Raw genomic sequence first — 24,597 nt, forward strand, 5'->3', positions numbered from 1 at the left:
TCCTAAATATCAGACCAGTAGAGGTCAGTGTTCTGTGGAGTACAGGGGAGCTTGGTAAAGGTCAGGCCTTCTGGAAAAAAGAGTTTAAACATCATTTAAAACTGTATTTAAGAATTGTGATGCTCACGTTTGTTATTATATGATTTATTTTTGTTATTAAATAAATCTTACATGATTTATTTAAATTCCCATCAATACTTAGATATTTTTATGATGTATTTCATAAATTTATGATCAACTGATGGATTGTATTCTTAGATTATATATTATTTTTTTCTACACTATTGGGTGAAGGCTTCCTATGACCCCAATGTTATTTTTTTCAGAATGTCTTTGATCTGTATTTTAATTGTGCAAAATAAACTAAACTCAGCATGTCTGTTCAGGCCAAGACAAGATTAGGTCTGCTTTATGAACAACAGATTGTTTGTGACAGCAGCAAAAATATTAATCCAATATCAAAACCCATGAGTCAGTCAACAAGTTTAGTGTTTTCAAGGATCTTTATTAGGTAAACTCTAAACTTTTAGTATTGCTTTCTTAGTCTTCAACCTTTTTTTTTAAACTTTTTTTTTTTTACTCTAAATTAGAATCTTTTACAATATGTTTATATAGAACCCATGGATTAAGCTACAGTTCTGAGGAATACAAAAATATCACAGAACATTTTCTACACTCGCCTTCACCTGTGAGGCTCAGAACTGGTTCAGAAAGACAAACAGCTGTCTGGACAGAGAGGATCGATGTATCCTAAAGGATAACAGCACCGTGGAGCCAACCCAGCTGGAGAAGTGCTCCATGTAAAAACACCTGTCTGTCAAGTCAGGTGTGGTGAAGTGCTGGCAGTCATGTCTTAACATGAGTCATGGAGCCGGGTCGTTTCCAGAGCTGCAGCACATCTGGATCGGAGCCACCCTCGCCAGCCTCCTGCACACCTGGCCTGTGGATAAGCTGCCTCGTCCGTCTGAGGGACGGTGTCCAGGGAAGTCCATGCTCACACCTCAGTGTTCGCTGGGGCAAACGCCTAAATGAAGTCTTAATCAAACAGATCTACAGGGGACCCATATGTGCAAAATGCTCAGTTTTAAAGTTGCATCTTTGAAAGCAAAAGTCTAAACAGTGGGACGGAGCCACCGTGAGTCTTAGAAGGGGATCTGATCCAATGTTTCCACCCAACAGGAACGCCGTTCTCCAGCATTCCCTGATCCTGGAGTTCCACTGGCCAGCATCTTTTAGATGGGTCCCTTTTTTGAACACCTGGTCTGGAAACAGGAATTACCTTGGAAGCTCATCACTGAGCTCTGAAGAAGCTTGGTGACTCAGAAATGGGAAACGGTGAGCAGAGGCAGGAAGATGAGGAGCATTCAGGGCAGCGTGGCCCGCTGCGACCGACTCTGCAGGGTCGCCGCTGTCCTGTTGGTTCCGCTCGGGGAAGCTCTCGGCGACTTCCTCAGAAGTAATGAAATAAAAACGAATAAAGCTGCCACCCTTCAAAAAAAAAAAAACACCTCCTATTTCTTGACAATTTACAGCGACACCTAGCATGACCAATGAGTCCCAGTACAGATTGTCCGTCTGTTGGACAGTGCCAGCTGGAGTCCCATTTTGGTCTGGAGTAGAAATGTAAATATGGATCGTCATGACAACCAACAGCAGCGTTTGAGCCTTATCCTCCCCCCAGTCCCGTTTGTATGCATGACTAAGTCAATAGAAAATATCAAAAAGTTTATACAAAACCCTAAAACATCCGCAGAACAAACAGTTAGCTTCTTCTCTTCTTGTCCCACGCTGCTAGAGGTTGAGATGGACAGAGACAGGCCAATCATCACTCCGCCCTCTGGACTGGAATGTCGCAGCATGACGAAGAACCTCACCAAATGTTTCAATCCAAACTCAACTGAGCAAAGAAATTCCTAAAATCACTAGAAATGGAAACAACATCAAGAGATCTAAGCGAGTCAAAAAAAAAAGAAAAAAAAAAAGAGGGGTACACTGTGACTCGTGGTTAAACACAGGTGTACGGCGGTGGATCGAGTGTGTCAAAACGGCAACCAGGCTTCTCCACCGACGATACCCGAGTGGACAAACACAACCTGGGAATAAATGGATGAGGGACACGGAACCAGCTGCAGACGTTTTAGCTTGAGGCCACACAGGAGAGAAGGAAGAGGCCCCTGACAGAGTGGGGTCCTGTGGGGGATGTGCCTGGCTCAGTGGGGTGGCAGTAGTAAAGCTGGAGGCTGTGTGCTGCTGTTTATGGGGAGAATGTGGCCATCTCCAGCGAGATGCGCTGCCACAGCTCCTTGGTCTGTTTGCCTCTCTTCAGATTCTGCAGCACGTCGTTGAACTGCATCATCCCCACCGGCGTGAGGCAAAACGCCCCCCGGGCGCTGCGGATGATGTTGACGAAGTCGTCATAGTCGGCAGGTGTCAGGTGGATGAGTCGATGGTGGATGTACTGAGGAGAGAGATGGGTGTGAGAAGGCTTGTTGGATGGAATCGCTGCTGGATTAAAACATCTCGGTTTTTCATTTGAGTCAAATATGTGGTGAACATTAACGTTTCTATTTAATCTCAACTTACCATACAACTGTATGGCTGAACAATTTTAGGAAAAATATGTCATTACAACACCATTGCTCAATATTCTGATGGAGATGTTGGTTAAGAAAAAAAACCCACTCTCCTCTTTCTTGCCAGTTTGTTGTTCTGAATCCCCACTAGAGGGGATTGCTGAATGGACAATATTGAGTCAGGCAACAGCTAATTAAACCTGCAGTGTGCAACTTCCAGAAGAAATATTCCTCACATATTTGTTGAAACGGCCACTATGTCATGACAATATGATATTAGACAGATAATCTGTGAAAAATTGCGCTTCTCTGCCTTCTCCCTGCGCTAGCTAGAAACAACCAATCAATCTCCGTAACTCAAGCCTCACTGTAGATGAGGAGCCAATAAAACAGTCTCAAATTTATTAGACATGTCTTTTCCTTCGTCACAAAGTTGCTTGAAGTTAAAAGTATAATGAATATTCATTAAAAGGAAAACGATCCAGATCCACAAACGACAGCAGTGTTGATGCTGTGATGATAGGTGGTGGACGGTGTGTTGCACCTGTAGGTATGCCTGCTGGCAGCGCTGCACCAGCTGGTGGAAAGCAGGCGTGCGGAGGTGAGCGTGGATGTGGGCAGGATTCAGCCTCTGCAGAGCCTCCATGATGATCTCTTGCAGGACGAATGGACTGAGGACTCCTTTGGCTGCTCCAACACAGAACTGGTACACATAGTTGACTCCTGGCAGACAAAACAACAAGCCAGTTCATGAGAAACACCATGAACTGCGTAACCTGAGTGATTCAGCTTTATATTTAAAAACAGATTGTTTTCAAAAGTATGACAACGGCCACCTTTTTTATATATATATATCTGCTCACTTTAAGGACTTCAAAGTGCACAAAAAGTTTTCACACTCCTTTATAAATGGAATCATGGGCAAAGCACCATGGCCTTTTAGACAAGAATTTTCAAAAACCAATCAGTCTACAACAGGGGTGTCCAAACTTTCTGTGGGGCCAAAATCATCAAGATAATAGCACTTGGGAGTCATATTAAAAATGCAAAGTAATTTTTATTGTAAATTGATCATTTGAGAATTAACCATGCAATGTTTTTATAAAGCAAAATTGCAAAGAACAATTTAGTAAACTGATATTTTCTTTAATAATAAGAGAAGGTGGGAAGGTTTGTAACTCTTTTGGTCAAAGGTTTTTTATTTGGCTGGTTTAGAAAATGTTTTTAAACTTATAAATTAATAAAATTATTCAGAGGGCCACAAATGGCAGCCGCGCCCCAGTTTGGACATCCCTGATCTAGAACATTTGCTTAACTTATCATCTTTGAACCATTTGCTACTGTCCTCTTTTGCTAACATGTTTGGGGGCAACACTGGCAAAGGCGAAAGAAGTTCATCCTGCAGTCGGTGGATTGCTGGTTCGATTCCCGTTGCGTGTCACTCAGCATTGCAAAAACACTTCACCCGCCTTGCCTGCTGGTGGTGCTCAGAAAAATGACACAAAATGACAGCATCGCTTCTGTCAGACTGTCCCAGGGCAGCTGTGGCTACAATCCAGCATTTGATATAAGGAGCATTATAAATAAAACAAATTATTATTATAATGTTCTCACCTAGCCGTGCAGCTAGTCCCAGCAGCCACTTTACATCTTCAGTGTAAGGTGGACTTCTGGAGAAGTTGTTGGGATGGTCGTTATGAGCCCTCCTGCCCAGCATCTCCAGCGCCAGCATGCCTTTACACAGAACAGCAGCCATCCTCAACACAACGCGTCTTTAATGTGAGCGTCAGACCTGACTAGGCGAAGCCGCTCACCAACTCTGTAGGCTGAGTGCAGGTAGTGCAGGCCCTGCTGGCTGATTGGCTGGCTGTGCTGCTCATCTTCTGCTGTGAAGGGGGCGCTCACCAGCGGAGCGGGTTGGGGGGAGACGGCAGGCAGAGATGCCCCCTGTATGGCCTGAATGGTGGGGCCAGAGTGGACGCTGCCCACTGCAGAAACACAACAGTGAGGCATTAAAATGATGATGACGTGGCTAAAGGCAAAGTGGGAACATGGTGTTGTCCTGACCTGCCACGGTGGTGCTCAGGGGCAGGCCCGTCTCGGTGTGGTAGGGGTGGACGGCGATCTGAGTCATGGACGGCACCGGGACGGCTGGGAAGGTGACGGCCGCAGCAGACAGAGAGGGCTGGGGGCCGGGAGCCATTGAGAAGGGGTACTGGGCCCCGATGAAAGCTGGATGTATCCCCTGATTAGAACACAGCAGAGGAGCTACAATGAAAACTGCTAATATTAGCACAATAATGATGCTTCATAGCTCCATGGGAGGCTTCCGTTTACACTTGATTACAACCCTACTGCCATGTTTACTGGGGATAAAAAAATAGTGCATAATTATTTAGTGGAAGATAAAAGATACAGGGTATAATACAATTTTAACAAAAATCTCAAAAGAAAAAAAATCCTGTGGGATCAAAAGCCAAAGTTGTATAACAAGCAGAGTGTTCAGTTTTCAACAACCAGACTTCAAGCTAGAGCATCTTAATGTCAGCATGGTCCAGTAGAAACCTAGAACTAAATCTAATTCAAAAGCTGTTGCATGATTTAAAAATTTCTGTGAACAGATGCTCTCCAGCAAATCAGACTGATCTTGAGCTGCTTCGCAAAGACGGGTGGGCGAAAGTTTCAATCTGCAGATGTGCAAAGCTGGTAGAGATACACCCTCAAAGACCTGCAGGTGGATCTGCAGTGGAAGCCGCTTCTAGAAAGCCTAAACCTCAGGTTTCAGATTCTTACATAGAAAAAAATTTTAAGAACTTATTTTTTAGACGGAAATATACCAAAGGTAGTACAAAAGTATATTTGAACTAAAACAGGCAGCTAGAAATGTTCTTAGAGGAGATTTTAGCTGTTAGCGGGCGGTTGTGGTTCCCAACCCGTGCGAACACAAAGGGTCCACTGCAAATGCTTTCAATCATAAGAACTGTTGCATGTGTGTTGTATTTACAGTCCCCTGCGGTGTGTATTGAGATGACCTCTGACCTGTGGATATGAAGCCCCAGACACAGGGAAGACGGCGGGCCGGGGTACATGCTGCAGAGGGTGTCCCAGGTACTGCGGGGTGCAGACGGAGGGGAGGTGTGCCTGGATGGTGGTGTAGGGGTGCAGCCCCTGACTGTGGGGGTGGGACATGGCCTGGCCAGGAATAGCATGGGACTGGTAAATGGTGGAGCCCACAGAGATGACGGGGACAATGGCCGCCGCAGTGACCGAAGCTGTGACCGCTCCCACCCCCGAAGAGTCCATGTTGGCTACGCCGTCCAGCACACCGCAGGTGGCATCTGGGGGCCTCCGGCCAGAGCTCCCGTTGGCCCCGCAGCGGCCTGGAGGATCCCGCTGCTGGCCAGCACCGCCGCCCACCGACTGCTCGTACAGCCAATACCACTGATGGGCCACCTCGAACAGGACCTCAGGATACACGCCACCGCCCTTCGCTGCCTCCTCCACGGCCATGCAGGCCTTCTCCAGCATCACGTTGTCCTGGAAGCAGGAAGAGACAGAGACGTAGAGACGGGAGTAGGTCAAATCGTTCTCATATATGGTGAGCATTTAATTTGATCTGATTCTTAGCATCTTTTCTAGCATCATTCTCTAGCGTTTGACTCAGCTTATCCAGAGATCAGGTAATGTTTCCTTCTGGTAAGTGGAAATAACACGTGGTGAGTCGAGTTGTTCATATCTACATTATTAACAGTGAGAATAAACTGTTAAAGTCACAATATTTTGTGGAATTCCTTGGAAACATGATTACTTAAGTCTTTCTGCTCATAACTCAATCTCTGCAAAGAGTCAAATCTTCACACAAAAAAACATTACAGGCTAATTTATCGGTTACATCCAACATTAGAGAGCACACAACAACTGCATTCAATCAGATTTTGAAATATGAACACAGCTTTTATTAATAACACAACAATTTTTTAATAACTGGAATCAGAAACTTGACTCCTTCTACCCCAATGATGAGTCGCCATAACCTTATGTGAGTTACAGCTATGATAAAAAAATTCAAAATGTTAACACAACTATACATAGTCATATATATACATATTATACATACTACCACATGTGGTAATATGCACACCACAGTATTTAGTGTGGTTTCCTGCACAGTGTGCAGGAAAAGTTGACTTGCTCTACCTGTTCTTTGCACTGAACCAGGGCTCTCTGGATCTCATTGGGGTTGAGGGCGTGAGCGTGAGGCAGGCAGCTGAGCGCCAGCTCTGCGGCCGCCCGGACCATGTTGGGGTCCCTGGCCCGTGATGCCCGGTCTGCCAGGGACGCCACCTCTGGTGGAGTCAGGTGGCCATCCCAGCACTCCACCAGGATATTCAGGGCTGCGCTGCCAATCTCCATCGCTTGACCTAAAGAAAAAGCAGAAAGGAAACCGTGGTTACAATACCTGACCAAATGTAACAAATGACTGTTAAAATGCGTGTCCTTTAATAAATCACACCAGTTATCCAGGAGACATGAGATGAGTAGGTCCTGGACAGCCAGTTGGGCGAAACAAAATTGTGGAGGCCAAGAGCGTACAGTCCAATCTCGAAGGCACAGAGATGGAGGTTCCTGTGTGGCCCCTGGTGACCACCGCTGGCTGAGGGCTGGGTGAAGATGGAGGTGGAGGAGTTCCCTCCGGCTTTGATCAGCACCGTCTTGGCCAGTTCAAAGTAAAAATGGGCTGCTGCCTCGGAGGGCTGGTTGGGCACATGGGGGGCATGACACTCCAGGCGGCGCCCCTTATACCTGAACACATGGAAACGTTGAAACCGGTCAACATGAAACCCAAACATAAAGTATCTGAGTACACCAAGTACACTTCATAGGGAGGTGGAATAAAAACAGCTTTGACCAACGGAACAGATGTTCCAGTTTGGGAATTTTCATATTTTATAGTAAAAATATCCGTTAGCGCAACATTTGTTCTTGTGTTCTGAGCTTCTACTGTTCACTAGCTGCATTTTCATAAACTTTAAAATTGAACACATTAGAATTCCGAAAATAAATTTGCCTAGTGGAAATGCACCAATTTCAAAAAACTTCTTTTCCAACAAGAAGCTTTTAACTGTTGGATGAGTGGATTTTTCAGCCATATGGGTTTTAGGGTATTTGGTAAAACTGCGGTGGAAACCTTTTTTTTTTTTTGCATCACACGAGTCACATGATCAACAACCGGATGTTACTACTGGCGGAAAAGATGAGGAAGACGACAGGAAGTGGTAGGAGGCTGATGGCGCCACATGTTTTCTTACAGAAATTATGGCTTGAACAAACTTAAAGTTAAAATGACACGTGAATATTTCTTATTTAATGGAAACACCACAATTGTGAAATTGTGTTGAAATGGGAACGCAGCTTCTGTCAGATAAAATAATCAGTGATGTCTGAAGAGAACTAGAGTTACCAGAAAGAATAATCCCCAGCTTTCCAGATCCATATGCAAAATTATTTTTGTGTACAATGAAACATCGGGTTATTTGAGATTACATTCAAAAGTAAAAGAATGGATCTTTATAGCTCTGCAAAGCCAACCCTGTAGAGAGGTGGGGTAGTCAGCATGTGTACCTGCTGGTGTCAGTGCTCTTGGCCCTAGCCCCGCCCCCAGCCCTGCGTGAACCACTGGAGGATGAGGAGCCCAGCGAGTCTGATGAAGAGCTGCTGATGCTGTCGCTGTCCTGTCCGCGCGCCCAGGACGCCGCCGCCCACCCACCCCGGAGTGGCCTCCGGCTGAGGGTCGGGGAGCTGTCTGAGGTCGTCTCAGGAGCGCTGCTGTCTATGCTCGCCATGCCTGTTCACACACATGCTCTTTAAAGTTTGCACACTGGGTTTGCTTCACTACAAATTAGCAGTGTGTTTTCACCAAGAGGGTAAAACTCCCCCCAACAGGAAAAAAAATAATACCAAGGCTAAAACCTAAAGGTGAGTTTTTGAAATTACACTGTGTAAAAAAGGGACAGACATGTAGGATTAGTGTGGAACTCAAAGGAGGACAAGTAAAGCCAGGTCAGAGTGCATACCAGTGTGTTTCTTCTTCTGGCGGACAGGCGAGCCCCAGCAACGCTGGCTGTAGCCACAGCGCCCCCCTAGAGCCAGTCGACTGGGAACTGTGGCCTCCGGTTTAAAGGACGTCGTTTCGTTCTGCTGCTCACTTGATAACTGTGCTCCATCTGAAACTGCAAGGACACAAATTCAAGTCAGTGTTCATTGGAAAACACATCTAGTTCTGATCAATTGCAGAGGAAAGGAAGAAATGCTCTAAGTAAGTTTGGGTACTCTGCACATTCACAATTTCCGAAGGCATTCTTCTGCCGTTTTGCACCACAGTCTAAAACTTTTCAACAGAATTTCACAAATCTGGGAACCTCAGACCAGAAGAATTCACCCAGCTCTGCCATTTCTTCCAACTTTCAACATATTTCGATCCTGAATGTGTTGGGTTCTCTACCATGCTCCTTGGTGTCAGCAGCGTTCTCCCCGCCTGTGCTGTTCTGCAGCAGGCTGAGCTCGACCTGTGAGGTCACTTCCTCCCCAGCCAGAGCCACAGCAGAGGAAGAGCTTGAGGAAGACGCAGCCAAGGTGTTAGATGAGGACGATGACAAGGCGTGTTTGGTGACCCCTCCGGTGGAGCCTCCGATCCCGCTGTGGCTCCCAGTAGTGTGTTTGGACGGGCTGCGCTGACTGCCCCCTGCTGGCTTGCTGGAGTAGAATGAGCTCAGAGTCTGAGGCTTGTGGGTCTGGCTCTCCCTGTCCAGCAGCTTATCCAGGATCTGATCAAGGAGAGAGACTTCAGCATTCTACACATGCACCTGGTATCAGGGAGTTGATTCTGAAACCATAATCAAAATCTACTTTATATTGTAAGAGTTCATATTTCTGTGATGTGCTTTGTGTGACAAACTGGACAAGTTCAGTTCAGTTTCGAAGAACCATCAAAGGAAACGGATGGCCTCTAGACAGTATGCACTACATACAGTGTGTGTATGTTGGGTTTGTGTCTAGTAGGGTAAGTGGGTACAAACTACTACAAGTGTATTACTGTTTGTTTCCAATAGCAACGTCAAAACGTATGACCAAGCTCTGTACATTACTACTGTCTTCTTCTCTTTGTTGAGCATGATAATGTCTAGTCTGGAGATTAGACAGGAAATGTGCCGACATGCAGTGTGATTCACACTACAGTCACTTTAGAAAGCTGAACATTTCAAGGATTTTTAGTCATTACTGCTGACTTTTAGTCATTCCAGTTTCTACTCTGCTTTCCCCAGTTTTCATCAATTTGTTGGCTGCATACAATACAAGACAATAAAACCTCACCAGGCTGTGATAACAAGATCTAAAGCTGATCCCTACAGGTCAAAGGTTGTCTATCATATCTATCGGTAGCCATGTTTGATAAAGCGTGAGCCACCCTTTACCTTCTTGAGTTTGCTTTGGTCATCCTTGTAGGTGATCATGAGGGCTAAAGCCAGGTCACCCTTCACCCGCCGAGTTCCTTCACAGAGCAAAGGATGCTCTGCCTCGCTGACCGTCGTCTTCATACCTGCACATGCAAAGTCATGGAAACAGCAATCGGCACGAGTTAAGGAGTTTCAGGGCAACGGCAAAGGAAGTCTGTGTGTTAAAATCTGTGAAGACTGGCAACAAATTATACTTTGAAAGAACAAGATAATTACAAGTAACACAAGTAAAAGGAGCCAGGGAACAAATTACCAAGAGCAGCTACAGCAGCTTCAAAGCCCAGCTCCTCGTCCCCGGGCATCTCATTGTTTCGGTTGCGACTGGGTGGACGGGAACCAGTTGGGGACACAACTAAAGAGACATCATGGAGATGAGACTTGTTCAAAGGATGCTAGAATAAATAAAAACTACATTGTGCAGTCATTGCTTCTTCAATCTTTGAGAAATAAATCAAGATCTGTAATTCAACTTTAGAAAATGTTATCGTTTTCATTTCATTCCATTATGGAAGGCAGGCAGAAACTCAACAAATCAAAGTAGTCACCCAAACATAATGAACATTGTAGATGGTTTCTTGATGTTGATGGCAAATCAAAATCAGACATGACAAAGTGGCCAGAAAAAAAAGTTCTTATCAAAAGTAAAAAATGAAAAAAATACTACTCTTTTGCTTTTAGAACATCTGAAGGCCAGAAATAATCATTTGGATGCCAACCTGGGGTGCAGAGAACATCAAATATGAAACTGGCCAACATCAAAGGCAGCACCGGTCTGTAATCACAGAGGTTTCCGTCCCTGAGCTGCTCGGCTCGGTCTCTGATGGCCGACATCTCCACCAGGCCCAGGGGAATCTTCTTCAACAGCGCCACCACCTCAGACTCCTGGTAGGCCAGCTTCACCTGCTCAGTCACAACATGGAGAGTCAGTAATGAAAGTACTAGTTCAGGTCTTTACATGATTTGAAAGGATTTAGATGTTTCCATGTGTTCATGACTATTGCCTTGTCCTTATACAACATCCAAATATAACAGCAACTTATGCAGCTCAATTAGGTTTTCTCTGGGTTAGGTCTCAGGTCGTTTTAAGACAAACAGATCATGCATGTGTGTGACTTTGAGCCACAGACCTCCAGAGCTTTGGTAGAGGCAGGCGGCCTCTGCAGCTCCAGGGAGAACATTCCGGTACTGAAAGCCAGGTTGTGGAGCTCCAGCCTCTCGCTGAGGACCGTGAGGAGGAAGGCAGCTTTGGACAGAGTGTTGGTGGCCACCTGAGTCTGACGGCTGGTCGACACTTTGCTCTTCTTTCCCTGCGGTCCATGAACATGTCAGAGGGTGTCAGAGTGGAATCATATGCTCCGGTGTGGTGGGACGTTTTACCAGATACCTTGGTCTGAGGTTGCTCCACCTTCAGGTCAGGAGGATTGGCCAGCAGGTCTCTGGCCAGCTCCACAGCCAGCTGACATGCCTCATTACTGTAGCCATGAGCATACAAGGCTTCAGCACATGCAAACAGCACCTAGACAAACACACACGGTGAAAAGCTACCAAAGCTCACAAGGTGTCTGAATATCACAATCATTTGGAACTATTAATACAGAATAACTGCACAGGAAGTAACTTTTAAAAACTAAACTGCTAAGCTGCTGTTGTTTTCCTTCTTTACCTCCATGCGTCCTGCCTGTTCCAGAGGCTTAATTCCTGCAAAGATGTCTGGCTCTTCCTCCTGGTGGCTGTCGGCCAGCTGCTTGTCGGCTCCCTCCTCTGATGCAGCGCTCAGGTAGTACGCCTGGTAGTCATCCTCAGCCAGAGCTTCTCCTTCAGAAGCTCCACCTGCAGCCTCCGCCCCCTGGTTAGCTGCTGCTGCACCTGCTGCTTCTACAGCTGCAGGTTCTGCCTCCCTGTTGCCCCATGGCGCCTTGGCGGAAGCTGGAGGGCTGCCAGGTCTGGCTGTCCCAGTGCAGCTGGACGGCATGTCTTCGCTTCTGCCGTTGGGCTCAGTGAACCCCTCCACCGTGTCCACAGCCACCTCCATGTGTTCTTTAGCAGTAAAACAGGCTGGAGCAGACTCTGCAGCAGTCAGTGCTGCAGGGACGTGACCCGCATGCTTCATGTCAAAACTCTTGCTCCCACCGCCGCCGCCTCTGCTGTATTTGGGCAAGTCTCGGAGCAGCGGGCTGGGAGAGGGCAGCACCTCCGCCGGGGTGGGGAGGAACTCGAAGGTGTTGCAGGCCTCGGCTCCCAGAGCCAGGTTACAGCTGTCATCCAGACTGAGGTCAGCCAGGTCAGGCTCCAGAGAGCTGTCCTCACTGCTGGTTCTGCGCTTGGCGCTGGAATGCTTGCCACTTCCCAACCCTCCGCTGCCCCCAGGACCTCCAGCCGACGGAACCTTCCCTCCTCCCTGGGTCAGCTTCAGTTTGCCTCCGGAGGAGGAAGCAGCTCCTTTATACATGCACTTCCCCCCACCGTCCTCTAAAGACAGAGAGACACTCCCCCCCAGCCGGACCAGCATCCCTCCTCCTCCACTCAGTGACAAACCTTTCCGTTTGCTCAGAATAGTCTCCTTTGGTCTCACAGCCAGCTCCTGCTGGGAGAAATGGCCGTTCCCCCTTCCTTTGTAGTCCAGCACCACTCCGCCCTCTGCTTTGCTCGCTGCTCCTGCTTCAGAAGGCTCGCCGGCCGCTCCGGCGGCAGCCTTCACTCCCCTCTGGAACTGCATGGCCCTGGGCCAGCAGAACGGGCTGTTCTTCTTGTCTGCGCTGCAGTAGGTGATGCCTTCCAGCGGATAAGCCGCCTCCCAGTTGAAGTAGCAGGATTCCACAGCGGGCTTGAAGCCCTGGAAGAGTTTATCCAGCGACTTTCGATGTTGTCCTCGTTTCACGATCTCTATAACTTTCAGATGCCACTGCTTCAGTTGGCTAGCCAGCTCCAACCGCCTGCAACAGACCATGTGGAGGCTGAAATCTCAACACTTTTCATTGATTAGGCAATTCAGTGTTGGTATATATTAGGGCTGTCAATGTTAATGCATTGATATTATAACACAGATTAATCGAACTACCTATTTTGACCTAAAAGCCTCTCTCCAGCGGAGGGCATCCTAGTTCCCAGTAGCATTATGGTCTACGTGTACGAGCTCCAAATGTCACATGCATGAAATACACCAGCCGATCAGCTGGATGACAACAAGCGACTCACTGCACAAATTTTATAAGAAATGAATGGAGAGGGGCATTTCTAAACTAACCTTTAATACAAAATGAATTCCTTTAAATCTTCCTGAATATAAAACCTGGAAAACAGAGAATCATCAGACATGTTTGGTTTAAGATAATAAAGCTTTTTTTTTTAACTGCGTAGTTTTTGATATGAACTATATGGGCAGTTGCCCAGGGCAGCATCAGAAAGGGGTGGAGTAAGCAAGAACTAGAAAAAATAAATATATATTATCTGTCAGTTGTCTCCTGAAAATGTTTGGTAGGGGCGTGCCGTGGTGGCGTAGTGGTTAGCGCGACCCATGTTTAGAGACCTTGAGTCCTCGACGCGGCCGTCGCGGGTTCGACTCCCTGACCCAACAATGTTTGCCACATGTCTTCCCCCTTTTCCTTCCCCCTTTCCTGTCAGCCTACTTTCATATAAGGGACACTAGGGCCCACAAAAAGACCCCCTGGTGGGGTAAAAAAAAAAAAAAAAGTTTGGTAGTGCTTGTTTGCATGCTTACTGAAGTATGTTTCCCTTAGTTCTATTTCTAAGAAATAATAAAACTCAGATAATTTTGCATTTTAATTGGTTGGAGTGCAGCAGGAGAGGCCTGTCCAGAGCACCATTCCTGCAAGATCCACAACTGTGTGCATTTTTATATTTAAACTTACAAAATTAGGCATAGTTATTAATTGTGATTAATCAGATTACATTTTTTAAAATCATCTCACAACTCTAATGTATATTCAAATCTGTAAGAATAGTTAAAACATGACTTTTGTCTGTGCTCTGACCTGGTGGGGCTCATGGTGGGGTCAAGCACCGCCAGCCTCCACAGGACGACCATCTCATCACACATGCTGGCACAGGCGTGAGCCGCCACCTCTGATTGGCCGTTGCTGCGCCCCGTGTGGCCGCTGGCGCTGCTGTGGGACGCCGAGGTTCTGACGCTGTACCACCAGCTGATGATCTGAAACACAAACCGGGCTGGGTGTGAGCCAAAGTCTGGGCACAAAGCAACAGCTCTCAACACGGTGGTTTGAATGTGCAGTAGAACTCCAATGCAGACCAAAAAAGTGAACTCTGGCCCGCCTAAAAACCTTGTTTTCAGTTTTATTTAAGTGAACTCTGGTGCAGATCGAATGCATATGTGGATGCAAGCAGACCAGAGATCGCTCCAAAAGCAGGAAGCGATCTACAGAGCAGGGCATTCTGGGTAAATACGACCAAATCAAACATGCTAGTCCAGCACTAGACAGGGAACTGGTTCATCGTCTTTTACCAGAAAGACGATGGATTTAGTAGGATTTTACTAGAAATCCTACTAAAATCTGGCGCTTCTCCATTTTTGTTTACATTTTATGAAGATGGATGTGGCGCTCAGTGTCTTCTTCTGAGGTTTTTGTGTCATTTCCTTCAGTGGTTCTTGGTGCAGCTGCCCCACAAGCGAGGGGGAGAATAGTTTTTTTAAAATAGTTTGGATTGCTTGGTACAGTGCAGTGTGGAAGAGAACCGCAAGAGCTGAAAATGTAAGAAATGTTGCAACTTTGATCTCCAATCGAACTGAGTCTACAGGACTGTCGGGTGTGAAAACAGCACTAAAATCTAATGGTAAATGGGTCTAGTGACAGTAAAACTCACCTGTTCATAGGTAAGGCACTGTTCAGTGAGGATCTCCAGCAGTGGTGCGGCGTTGCTGTCTCGCCTCTTAAACATTTCCCTGACGATGGACAGAAGGTTCCAGATGCCCTCTGGTTCCCGGCCCCTCAGAGGGCGCAGCAGGCACGCCCACTCAGCAGCTGCCGGAGGCTCAGTGGAGGACAGGTACATGGAGTTCACATCACTGGTGATACACACACAAACCTATTAGTAAAGCTACTCTCTGAATATTAGCCGACTCTGTGGTAGATAAAAATACAACAATTAGCCAGAATTAGCCATCAACTGGTTGAGAGAATTTCCTGGGGTTAAGATCTAAGGCAGACAGCTTCAGGTGTCTCAGCTGAAAGCTTCTTGTTTCAGTCAAAGAGGCTTTTACTCAGGATAATGAGAAGCATTAAGAAGGAGAGCACCTGAACACGACAGGAGAGGGCCCACAGAACTTGTGCAAAGTCTTTTTAATGTTATCGCTGAGGGTCGACTCGTCCAGATACCAGGTGCTCTGATCAGATGCTGAAGGCCCTGCCGTCGGATCTGAAAATGCAAAAATAACACAGTAAGATTACGCTTTAATAAAGGCCTCCAAAAGGAAATAAACTGTCAGAAGTTAGCTTCAAGTAACTCCAAAGGTCTCAGCATTTCCTTCCCATTCTGTCCTGAGTCACAACAATCCTTGCTCTGGCTTTACCATGACTACTTTTCTGGCATTTCATCACTAATATTTTCATCTGTGGTCATTTGGACTAATCCTATTTTCTGTTTTAGGGTCCAAATCAACTTTATTATAGAACTTTATCCTTAATCCCCTTCATTGTGCCAGACTGATGTCCCTAGACCATCAGGTTCAGTGCAGTTGAAAACGGATTCAACTCTAACACTGAACCAGTTTTCCTCTCTCACAGTGCATTTTTAGCTTCAAGAAGGAAGTATGAGTGAAGGGAAAAGCGACGGAGAGTAGTGTGTTTTCCTCTGGAATGCTGCGGGCCGTACCTGGAGCTCCACACACAGTGTTGATGGCTGTAGACTGAGAAGACAGCAACTCATCCAACAGACGCTGGGCTGTAGGTAGGATCTGAAGAAATACAAGGAAGAGAGCTCTAAATATTGACATGTACTGGATTAGGAGGGAGCTATAACATTTAATTTCGTCATTCTGCTGTTGATTTTTACATTTAGCAGTAATTCTGCAGCTCATCAAAGTAATTAATGGAATAAAATCAAAACATATTTTTTTCTGAATCAACTCTGTAGCAGTTCCTGCTGTTTCCCCTCCAAGTTGCTATGTAAGGAGAGTCTGCAGCGGAGTTCTGGTGTATGATCTGCTAACATCAGACATGTTTGGCTCCAGTCGATACTTTGTCTCGGTTTACAGAACAGTTTCTTAGCAAACTGGCTCCCGACTGGTTACCACATCACTGGTGACCAGTGACATGTTACCATGTCTGACACATCACACCTAATCACACACACTTAAAACAAAACTAGGTTTGTACATAAAATTCTGTAACTTAGGTTATCTTAGCTGCCTGGTGTTTTAGATTAGACATCGTACGAACAGTGTGTAGTGTGTTTGTTCTGAGTGTGGATCCTACCTGTTGAGGCAGCTCACTAATGAGGTACTGGGCAAACTTTTGGAGCTGGTCCCTCTGCAGCCTGGATAAAGACTCTGACACCGGAGCCCTCAGACAGACCGCTGAAGCCTGCAAAGGTGTGAGCAGACAAATGACAAATAAACACTGCGCATTAAGATTAGAATCACCGCAGACTGTCCTGTTCCTGGAAGAAAAGATTAGTTTCGTTTTAACAGCTGATCCATAAGTTTTGTTGTTTTTTTTTTGTTTTGTTTTAGGAAATATGATCATAGTCTTCACAAGTCGTAGAGAGGAACTTTGACAGTCATATCTGCTAATATTCCACTTGGATCTGACTGAGTACATAATTTAGAATCTTCTCAAGATGTTTCATGGTGCGTTCACCAGATGCGTTTGTTTATATTCAAAGTCTATGTGGGGTAGCGTTGAGGGCCCGGAGCAGCGTGTTTTGCGAGTCTAGCGTAGCGTGATTTGAAGCGTTTTGAGTATTTGATGCCTCAAGCCTCGACAAATATGCCAGCAATGGCTGGAGTGATTTTGAAGCGTCTGGCGTGCCCTCGACGTGCCTCCTCATAGACTTTGAATGTAAATCTGATGCACGACATGCTAGGTGTAGAGCAAACTGTCATGGGTCTGCATTCAAAGTGCATCAAATTTGGGACTTCAGACGCGCTTGGTGTGAACGCACCATTAATCTGATCTGAATCGCAGGGAATTTCTATTTTACTCATCGGCTCTCTCCATCTCTCACAGCTTTCACTCAACTATTAAGCCTCTGTACTGATTCATTTTAAAATAGTTTAATATATAAAGAAATGCTTTCTTCATTTAGTTCATTAGAGTTCAGAACTGAAAGGATTCGTATAGAGAAAACAAACTCACATTGTGTATTCTGAAAAGGCAGAGAGCGACTACGTGGGCACACCATTTTGCCCCGGCGCCACAGGTACAGCTGCAGGAAGTGATGCGGCAGCGGTCAAACATGACGGCCACGTTGTAGGCTGCTTTAGACTGGCCAGACTGACTGGACACTACGGTAGCGCTGAGATGGAAGCCTGGAGACAGACAGAGACACACTTCTGCTTCATTTGTGCAGCAAATATAAGTGAGCATCCTACTCTCCAGATAAAACAACTCAAAATCTTCTACTACTGGCATTGCTGAATGTTGAAGGATGAATGAAGTTAGAATGCCGAGGTGGACTTTAACACAAAGAGCCAAAGTCTGTAGTCTGTTTATAGTTAAACTCGGTTGAGAACATCCCTGAATCGAGCGGCTGGACGTACCGATCTGAAGGGGGTCTTTGACGGCTCTGATCCTGTACAGCTGCTCTCCACGCTGGAACTCATCCGGACTGCCATTAGCCAGGCAGGAATACAACCTGCAACCACGTTAAAACAAACTCGGTCACTTCTCATTCCTGTGTTCAGAAAGTGTTCAGAAAACTTTCTTCCCCTTCATCACAGGAGTCAGTAAATGCCTCACGGGGAGTTAGTAAACTCTAATTTGTTATTGGGACATCATAATAACAAATATTGCTGGATGACAAATTGTCCCAGAAGTTATTGTGATATATCATATTCTTGTTGTTTTGAGATCATTTTCAAGTAATGTAATGGTAATGGCATAATAATGCAAGAATACATCCTCCAAGATCAATAAACTTTAAATTCTAATCAACATTAACACTGAAACTGGAGGACATTTTAAATATCCAAAAATAATAAACAAAACAACAAAAACAACAAATAAAATCAATTATAAAGTCCCTGTAAACAAAATTGTCCTAAAAAAAAGCTAACAAAGTATCAGACTGAAGACTTTTGTCATCCACAATAAATCATGTAAATGGAAATTACTGAGGTCCTTTTTTTATTGCTTAATGCGACAGGTCTAGCTAGTCACATTTGTAAACATCCAATGAAAACACATCAACCAAAAACAATAAATAGAAAGGAAACAAAAACCATGCACAACCAAAACCATAAATAAAATTGATTATGAAGTCTCTGTAAGCCAAACTACCCTTAAAATATCAATCATCAGATTGGAAATTATTGAGCTAATCTGATTAGTTGTTTATCAATTGTCTCTCACCTGATGTCCTCCTCATTCTCTGGGAAGCTCCAGAAGGCAATGCGGAGCTGGAGCTGTTCCGGGACTGGGGGGTACACCTTCTCCACCACCTCGAACGGGATGTGGAAAGCTACCTGCTTCGCCGATAACTCCACCAGGGGGGTCACCTGGCCATCTGAGGAACGCCACAGAACAAAAGCAGAAACTGTCAACACACACTGAATCAGCAACTTCTCATCCAGTTGACGAACACTGGAACTTCAGTGGAATAAATCCCGGTCTGGACCCGCTCACATTCAGCTTCTTCATCAATCCCATAATATATGGACAGCTATTTGTTAGTCAAATTATGATTCCGATTTTGGCTGATACAATTTTTTTTGTCTGAAATGCTGCTAAATATAGCAAGAAAATCACTGAGTTGGCAACAGTGGGGTGATTATTGTTAACTACGAACATGCAGACAATCACAGACTTTTATATTTCATTCTCAAGGTTTGACATATTCTTCCGCTCATTCTTCGAGCATTTAGTAAATAATTTTGGTAAACGACCTAAAACTTCTAAAAGTGAGGGGGGGGGGAAAAACGGTCAAACTATTTTCAATCAGTGTATGTAAACTTCTGGTTTCAACAACCAAGACCTGAGTCATCAGTTCAACACGATGACTGATTCATCAGTTCTGTTCAGAACATGCTGGGCAGCAGCAGGTGCAGGTTAAACCTCACCACAGACTAGAAAGCTGAACTGCATTCTGGGAGGTGTAGGTAACTGCTGTGGGTGGAATGCATTGGTGGAATATCTTTCCCATTTACTTTGTTTTATGAAAAAATTGTATCCACAAATAAAATACAAAACTTGGTGGAGTATAATTTGGATACATTTTATTTTGCATTCTAAATTTCTTCATTTTGAATCAATTTGTTTTATATCTGAGAATTTTGTTGAATAAACATCCTCAATGTTTAATTTCCATATTTTTAGCTAGTGGTTGCATCATACTCACTCTGGACCTAAACCATATGTAGAAAAGTTGGTTTTATTTGTTTATTTCTTGCAGTTTCATCCATGCAAATTAGAAGCCTTCTGGTAATGCAACATGTTGAGAGAAAATACATGAGTTACTGTCAATTCTTGCATAAACTGCTTTTACTGTGTGCACTTAGGCTTTTTCAGATAAACCATGGAGAACTAAATAATACGTTTTCTAATCCTGCAACTCTAATAACGAATAATGGTGTTTTTTTTAGGGGTGCACCGATAAATCAGCCAGCCAATAAATCAAATAGCTGATAAATCAGATAGCTGATAAATTTACCCCAATTTCCTTCGTTTTGGGAAATCAGTGATCGGCCGATACTTACATGTGAAGTCGATATTATCCTCCGATCTAATGTACTTCATCAAAATAAGCCACTGGCCTCTTTTGCTCTGCCATGAGAAAAGGTTAAAAGATAACCAAGCCCACCAGGTCATGTCTACATGTTTACAGTTAACAACAGTCATCCTAATGTTACCGACTCAGCAACTTTCTTGCTATATTTAGCGACATTTCAGATAAAAAACAATCAGTATTGGCCTAAATCAGAATCGGCAGGCCAGGCAAGAATTAAATCTGTAAAACTGAAGTGATAAAAATAAAAAATAATTTTATAAAAAGAGTCAGAGCAGTTCTAGACTGAAGTTTCTCCTAAAACACCATTATGATTATGATGTTGACCAACTCATAAAGACAGATCCATTGTTGTTGAAGTTCCCAGCACAGAAAGCAGCAGCAGCAGCAGCAGCAGGGTTCTGCTGGGCTGATGTATCAATGTGATAAAGTGCTGTAAAGGCAGCTGCTGCTTGTTCAGGGCAGAAACAGCTTAGCACAGTCAGTCTGAGAAGAACTTTGCTTCTGGTCTCATTAGAAGCTCTGTTTTTACTGCTTTGAGACCGCCGGGGAATGTGTGGCAGTGAACATAGTTTTGATTATCTTTATTTAATTGGTCTCTATAATAGAACCCTGGACATCTGACAGCCTCTTTAAATGTTTCCAGATTTTTTTGCTACCTGCTCTTTTAAGTGACCTGGCCAACTACTACTACTAATAACAATATTGACCAAAAACAACATATTTCTGAACACTGAAGCACTAAAACGTTCACTGACACAGGCTGTACAGCACCATGTGGTTTTATGAGTAACAAACCGTTCATTTCTGAACCTATCAGCCATATTAGATCCTTCTACTTTCCAAGTCTGAATTCCTACTTTAGATGGCATTCACAACTCAGAGTTCAACAAGTCCAACTTCAGAGTATAAATGAATCACATCAAAGACCCTCCTGGACAGAAACCTTTACAACTACATTCAACAAGAAAGCAAAAGGCAAGTTTTCATCCAAATCGTTTTTGCTAAGCAGGTCATGTTTTGCCACAGAAGGTTTTATCATCACCAAACACACACAGAGTGTGTAATATTCAAACTTTATCACAGGACACAACAGGGAGGCTCCACTCCAACAACCACCATTAAGAACTGCTACTATATTAGATGATAGCCTCTAACTAAAAGCATATTAATAGCCATTTAGCATGAAAACATCTATAGAGGCATTCCTAAATCAAAATCAACAACTACATAACTACAGAGTCTAAAAGTATATTTTTTGCCAGGACTAAAAATAAATGTAAGATTTAGGTGGCATTAGCAAGCACACAGACATAAACGGAGCTTAAAAGAGGAGCCAATATTATTGGCAGACATATTATGATTCCAACATCGATACATGTTGTCCAACCTTTAATCTTGACGGTCGGGGAGTTGGGCCCGGCGGACTGCTTCCTCCATCCTCTCCAGTTCTGGCAGAGGCTCTCAGCCTCGGAGATGAAGGAGCACAGGGAGTCTTCCTCGAACCTGTCTGAGTCTTCGAAGGAGAACCTCTCTCCATCCTCCCACTCAGCAAACATCAGTTCCATCACATCAACTTTTCTGGATGATTTTAGAATACAGACGGCTGTGGCTTCGCACTGCAGGAAGTCCAGAGGGCAGAGGAGCAAACTCCAGGAAGGTTCCGTACTGGAGGGGTCAAGGTTAGGGAGAGAGCGTCCAAAACACAGCCTGACAGGTTACCACTTGGCCCCAAGCATAGCTACATGACAGAAACACTAAGCAAGGTGTGCTCGAGCTATCAAACTAAAATGTATTTACAATAATAAACTACACTGACTATGTGTCTGTATGTCAATTAAAGTTCTACCTTCTACCTAAAGACCAAGGCTGCATTTAACTGCACTCCAGGTCTGGCTGACTGTACCAAAAACTGCTGCCTTAAAACGACAACAATTTCATGACACCAGCGATATCAGTTCACACTTTGCAGTAGTGATATCTTACTCTTAAGGACGATTTTCAACCTTCAACAGGGACAAAGCTATAATTTCATTCTCAGGGAATCAGAAAGTTGTTTTCCTTCATCCCCATCTCCTTTCATCCAATCAGCTGCACCGTGCTAACAGAAAACATCCCGGCTCATGTCAATCTCAAGTGTCATGACTAATTACTTAAATATATGACGTGTTTAGGCTAAATCAACCCAATGCTGTGTCGCGTTTAACGCTCAGTTCTTATTACATAGGGAAGCTACAGAAAATAACTGTACGCGTTAGCTTAAACGCTAATGTCACTATAATAAATGCATACATGGATACCATAAACAAACACCACCCGCTCGAGACAGCAACAGTGAGACTAAATTTAGTTGGCAGCAGTTTGTTTCCGTTTATCTCGGTTTTCTGTACTTCAGTCCTGCTACCGTGTATTAGCTGTGTACATTAGCAGCTGACTGGCTAACCAGCAGTCGGCTAACTAAAGCTAGCTGTTTGTTTACAGGCTAGGCTTCTGCTGCACTCTGTGAACTGCAGCGACCGGAAGCGTCTTCGTGTAGCCCTTCTCCTGTATTTAAACAGCTTACATCTGCTCCATATTTCGATATTAATCCCTTTTGGTTTCCCGTCCTTTGTTAATGCTGTTAGAGGCTTTTGTGTCGAATGTTAACAGCTGCTATATTCCTCTGTCAGAACTGCTCCGTCCTAATTCCTGCACGGTTTCCTCTGGTTGTCCCGGCCTTTTAAAACCCGTCTGTCGCCTTCGAATGACACCGACATCCCTCTTGTTTTTCTCGTAGGTCTTTCGCGAAAGCTCCGAGTCCGTATCCGTCTGCCGGGGGAAGATGGCTCACCTTTTTTTCAGCTCTTCCTCCATCAGCTGATCCCAGCTTCCGGCTGCCAGCTAAACCCTGTAACCTACATTCACACAGAGTGATGCTGAAAAGAGGAGACCAGAGGAGGATTTATGCGGAATTAAACTCCATCCAGAAACTTAGAACCTCCTTCGAAAATAACACAAAATGTTTCGCCACCCTTTGTTTATTCAATATTATTGTTTTCGGCTTATTTGATTCTTCTTCTATGGTTATAAAGAAGGAATTTCACGTATCAGAAATTTGTGTTTCATTATCATCTAGGTACGGTTTTGTGGGGGGTGTTCTCTTCTTCATTCCAGCATTTTCAAGCTCACTGATACATTTCGAACACTTATTTCAGTTCATTTTAGAATTATTAGCAATGAGCGACCCCCCACACTGAAGACATTTTTTCTAAAGAAATAAGCCAGACGGTCACCCAGTAAGTGTTGACATTTCCAGATTTATTTGAAATCAACCAGTTTTCATCCTGTCAGACTTAATTCCGCTCTGTTGCTAGGCAGACAAGTAGGCTTTCTCGGCTCTGTCATTGGTTTGCTCTCTGGAAAATCCTCAGGGATGATTTGCTCTAGCTGATATGAATGACAGTGAAACCAACCAATCATGTCATTCCTCTGAGTGGGCGGGCTTTGTTAGCAGAGGGTTTATGACAAGTTCATAATAGCCTATATGCCACGAGTAGTGATGACGTGCTTCCGTTAATATTTTCGCCACATAGATTGTTTCCGGGTACTAACTTTTTTCCCCCATTATATTATTGTACTTCCGGGTAATTCCAAGATGAATTATGCAGAAGAGCCCGCATTGAAGGAAAGTTTAACAGCTCCTCAGATGTTCTGCTTGCGATATGAAAATGGTATTGACCTGAGTAGATAAGCTATAATATTGGAATGCCATACTTTTTGGTTGAGATGAAGACAATGATCCAACAAAAACTGATCTTTCCCCCCCATTTCTATTAACACATTTACATGAAGATATTCTAATTACAATCTTTGTTTATACAGTAACGATGCACACCGAAAAGGTGTAATGCCCTCGCCACGCCACTAGTTGGTGCTAGGTTCTTTGAAACTAAGTGCGCATGCGTAAAATAAAGTAAATTTTTAAAAAGCAGCTGTTACGTCACTTCGTGTTTCCCCATCGGATACTGTTCCCCCAGTATCCGGTTTCATGTGTAAACATACCGTTTACTGTTAAAGCATAACATATGTTCACCATATAGCATTAAGAATTGAATTAGCAGATAAGGAGATGAGAAAATGTCTCGTCTATCAGTTCTTTCTTACCCTTGGATTGAATCATGGAGATATTTTGTTGGAGTCAGGCAGGTTGTGCTGTCACACAAAGTTCTGTGAGACATTTACAGATATGAAGTTTGTTTCAGGTCCCTCTTGAAAATGAGATCTAGATCTCAACGGGGTTTACCTGATTAAATAAAGGAATATTTAATATAGCTGGACCACCCATAGGCACCAGCAGCCCTCCCTACCACACTGGGGGCAAGGGTGTACAGAAAATGGATGGGTGGATGTACTCTGAACATTCTACGTCTTGCAGGTCTCTTTGGATTCTGTTAAAAGGTCACCTACAAGGTCACCAACACTGTTGGGAAGCTGGGGTTTAGGTACTGTGTGGGTTTTGTGCCGTTCTCGCAGCCCTTAACCATAGGGAGCCACGAGGTTGCTACTCACTGGAGGGTGGACCTGAGGAGCTATAAAGCATCTGCAAGTCATCT

General features: G+C 44.5%; 1 protein-coding gene across 1 annotated transcript; it reads right to left on the bottom strand.

Annotated features, from left to right (window-relative positions):
* Positions 1-489: 489 nt before the first annotated feature.
* On the bottom strand, positions 490-22,863 carry zswim8 (zinc finger SWIM-type containing 8). Its single transcript, XM_014473718.2, has 26 exons — positions 21,396-22,863; positions 18,634-18,787; positions 17,823-17,917; positions 17,419-17,591; positions 16,537-16,644; positions 15,935-16,016; positions 15,358-15,478; positions 14,927-15,128; positions 14,080-14,255; positions 11,751-13,020; positions 11,472-11,603; positions 11,215-11,394; positions 10,804-10,987; positions 10,341-10,439; positions 10,046-10,170; positions 9,076-9,397; positions 8,648-8,803; positions 8,196-8,418; positions 7,087-7,376; positions 6,771-6,994; positions 5,613-6,110; positions 4,641-4,818; positions 4,388-4,561; positions 4,188-4,307; positions 3,118-3,296; positions 490-2,458 (listed from the first exon to the last, which is right to left on the bottom strand). Exons 1-26 carry the CDS (start codon positions 21,571-21,573, stop codon positions 2,255-2,257), a joined length of 5,847 nt encoding a protein of 1,948 aa, XP_014329204.1. The 5' UTR covers positions 21,574-22,863; the 3' UTR covers positions 490-2,254.
* Positions 22,864-24,597: the final 1,734 nt, after the last annotated feature.

Source organism: Xiphophorus maculatus, chromosome 22 (genome assembly GCF_002775205.1).
Source record: "Xiphophorus maculatus strain JP 163 A chromosome 22, X_maculatus-5.0-male, whole genome shotgun sequence".
Classification (NCBI taxonomy): Eukaryota; Metazoa; Chordata; class Actinopteri; order Cyprinodontiformes; family Poeciliidae; genus Xiphophorus; species Xiphophorus maculatus.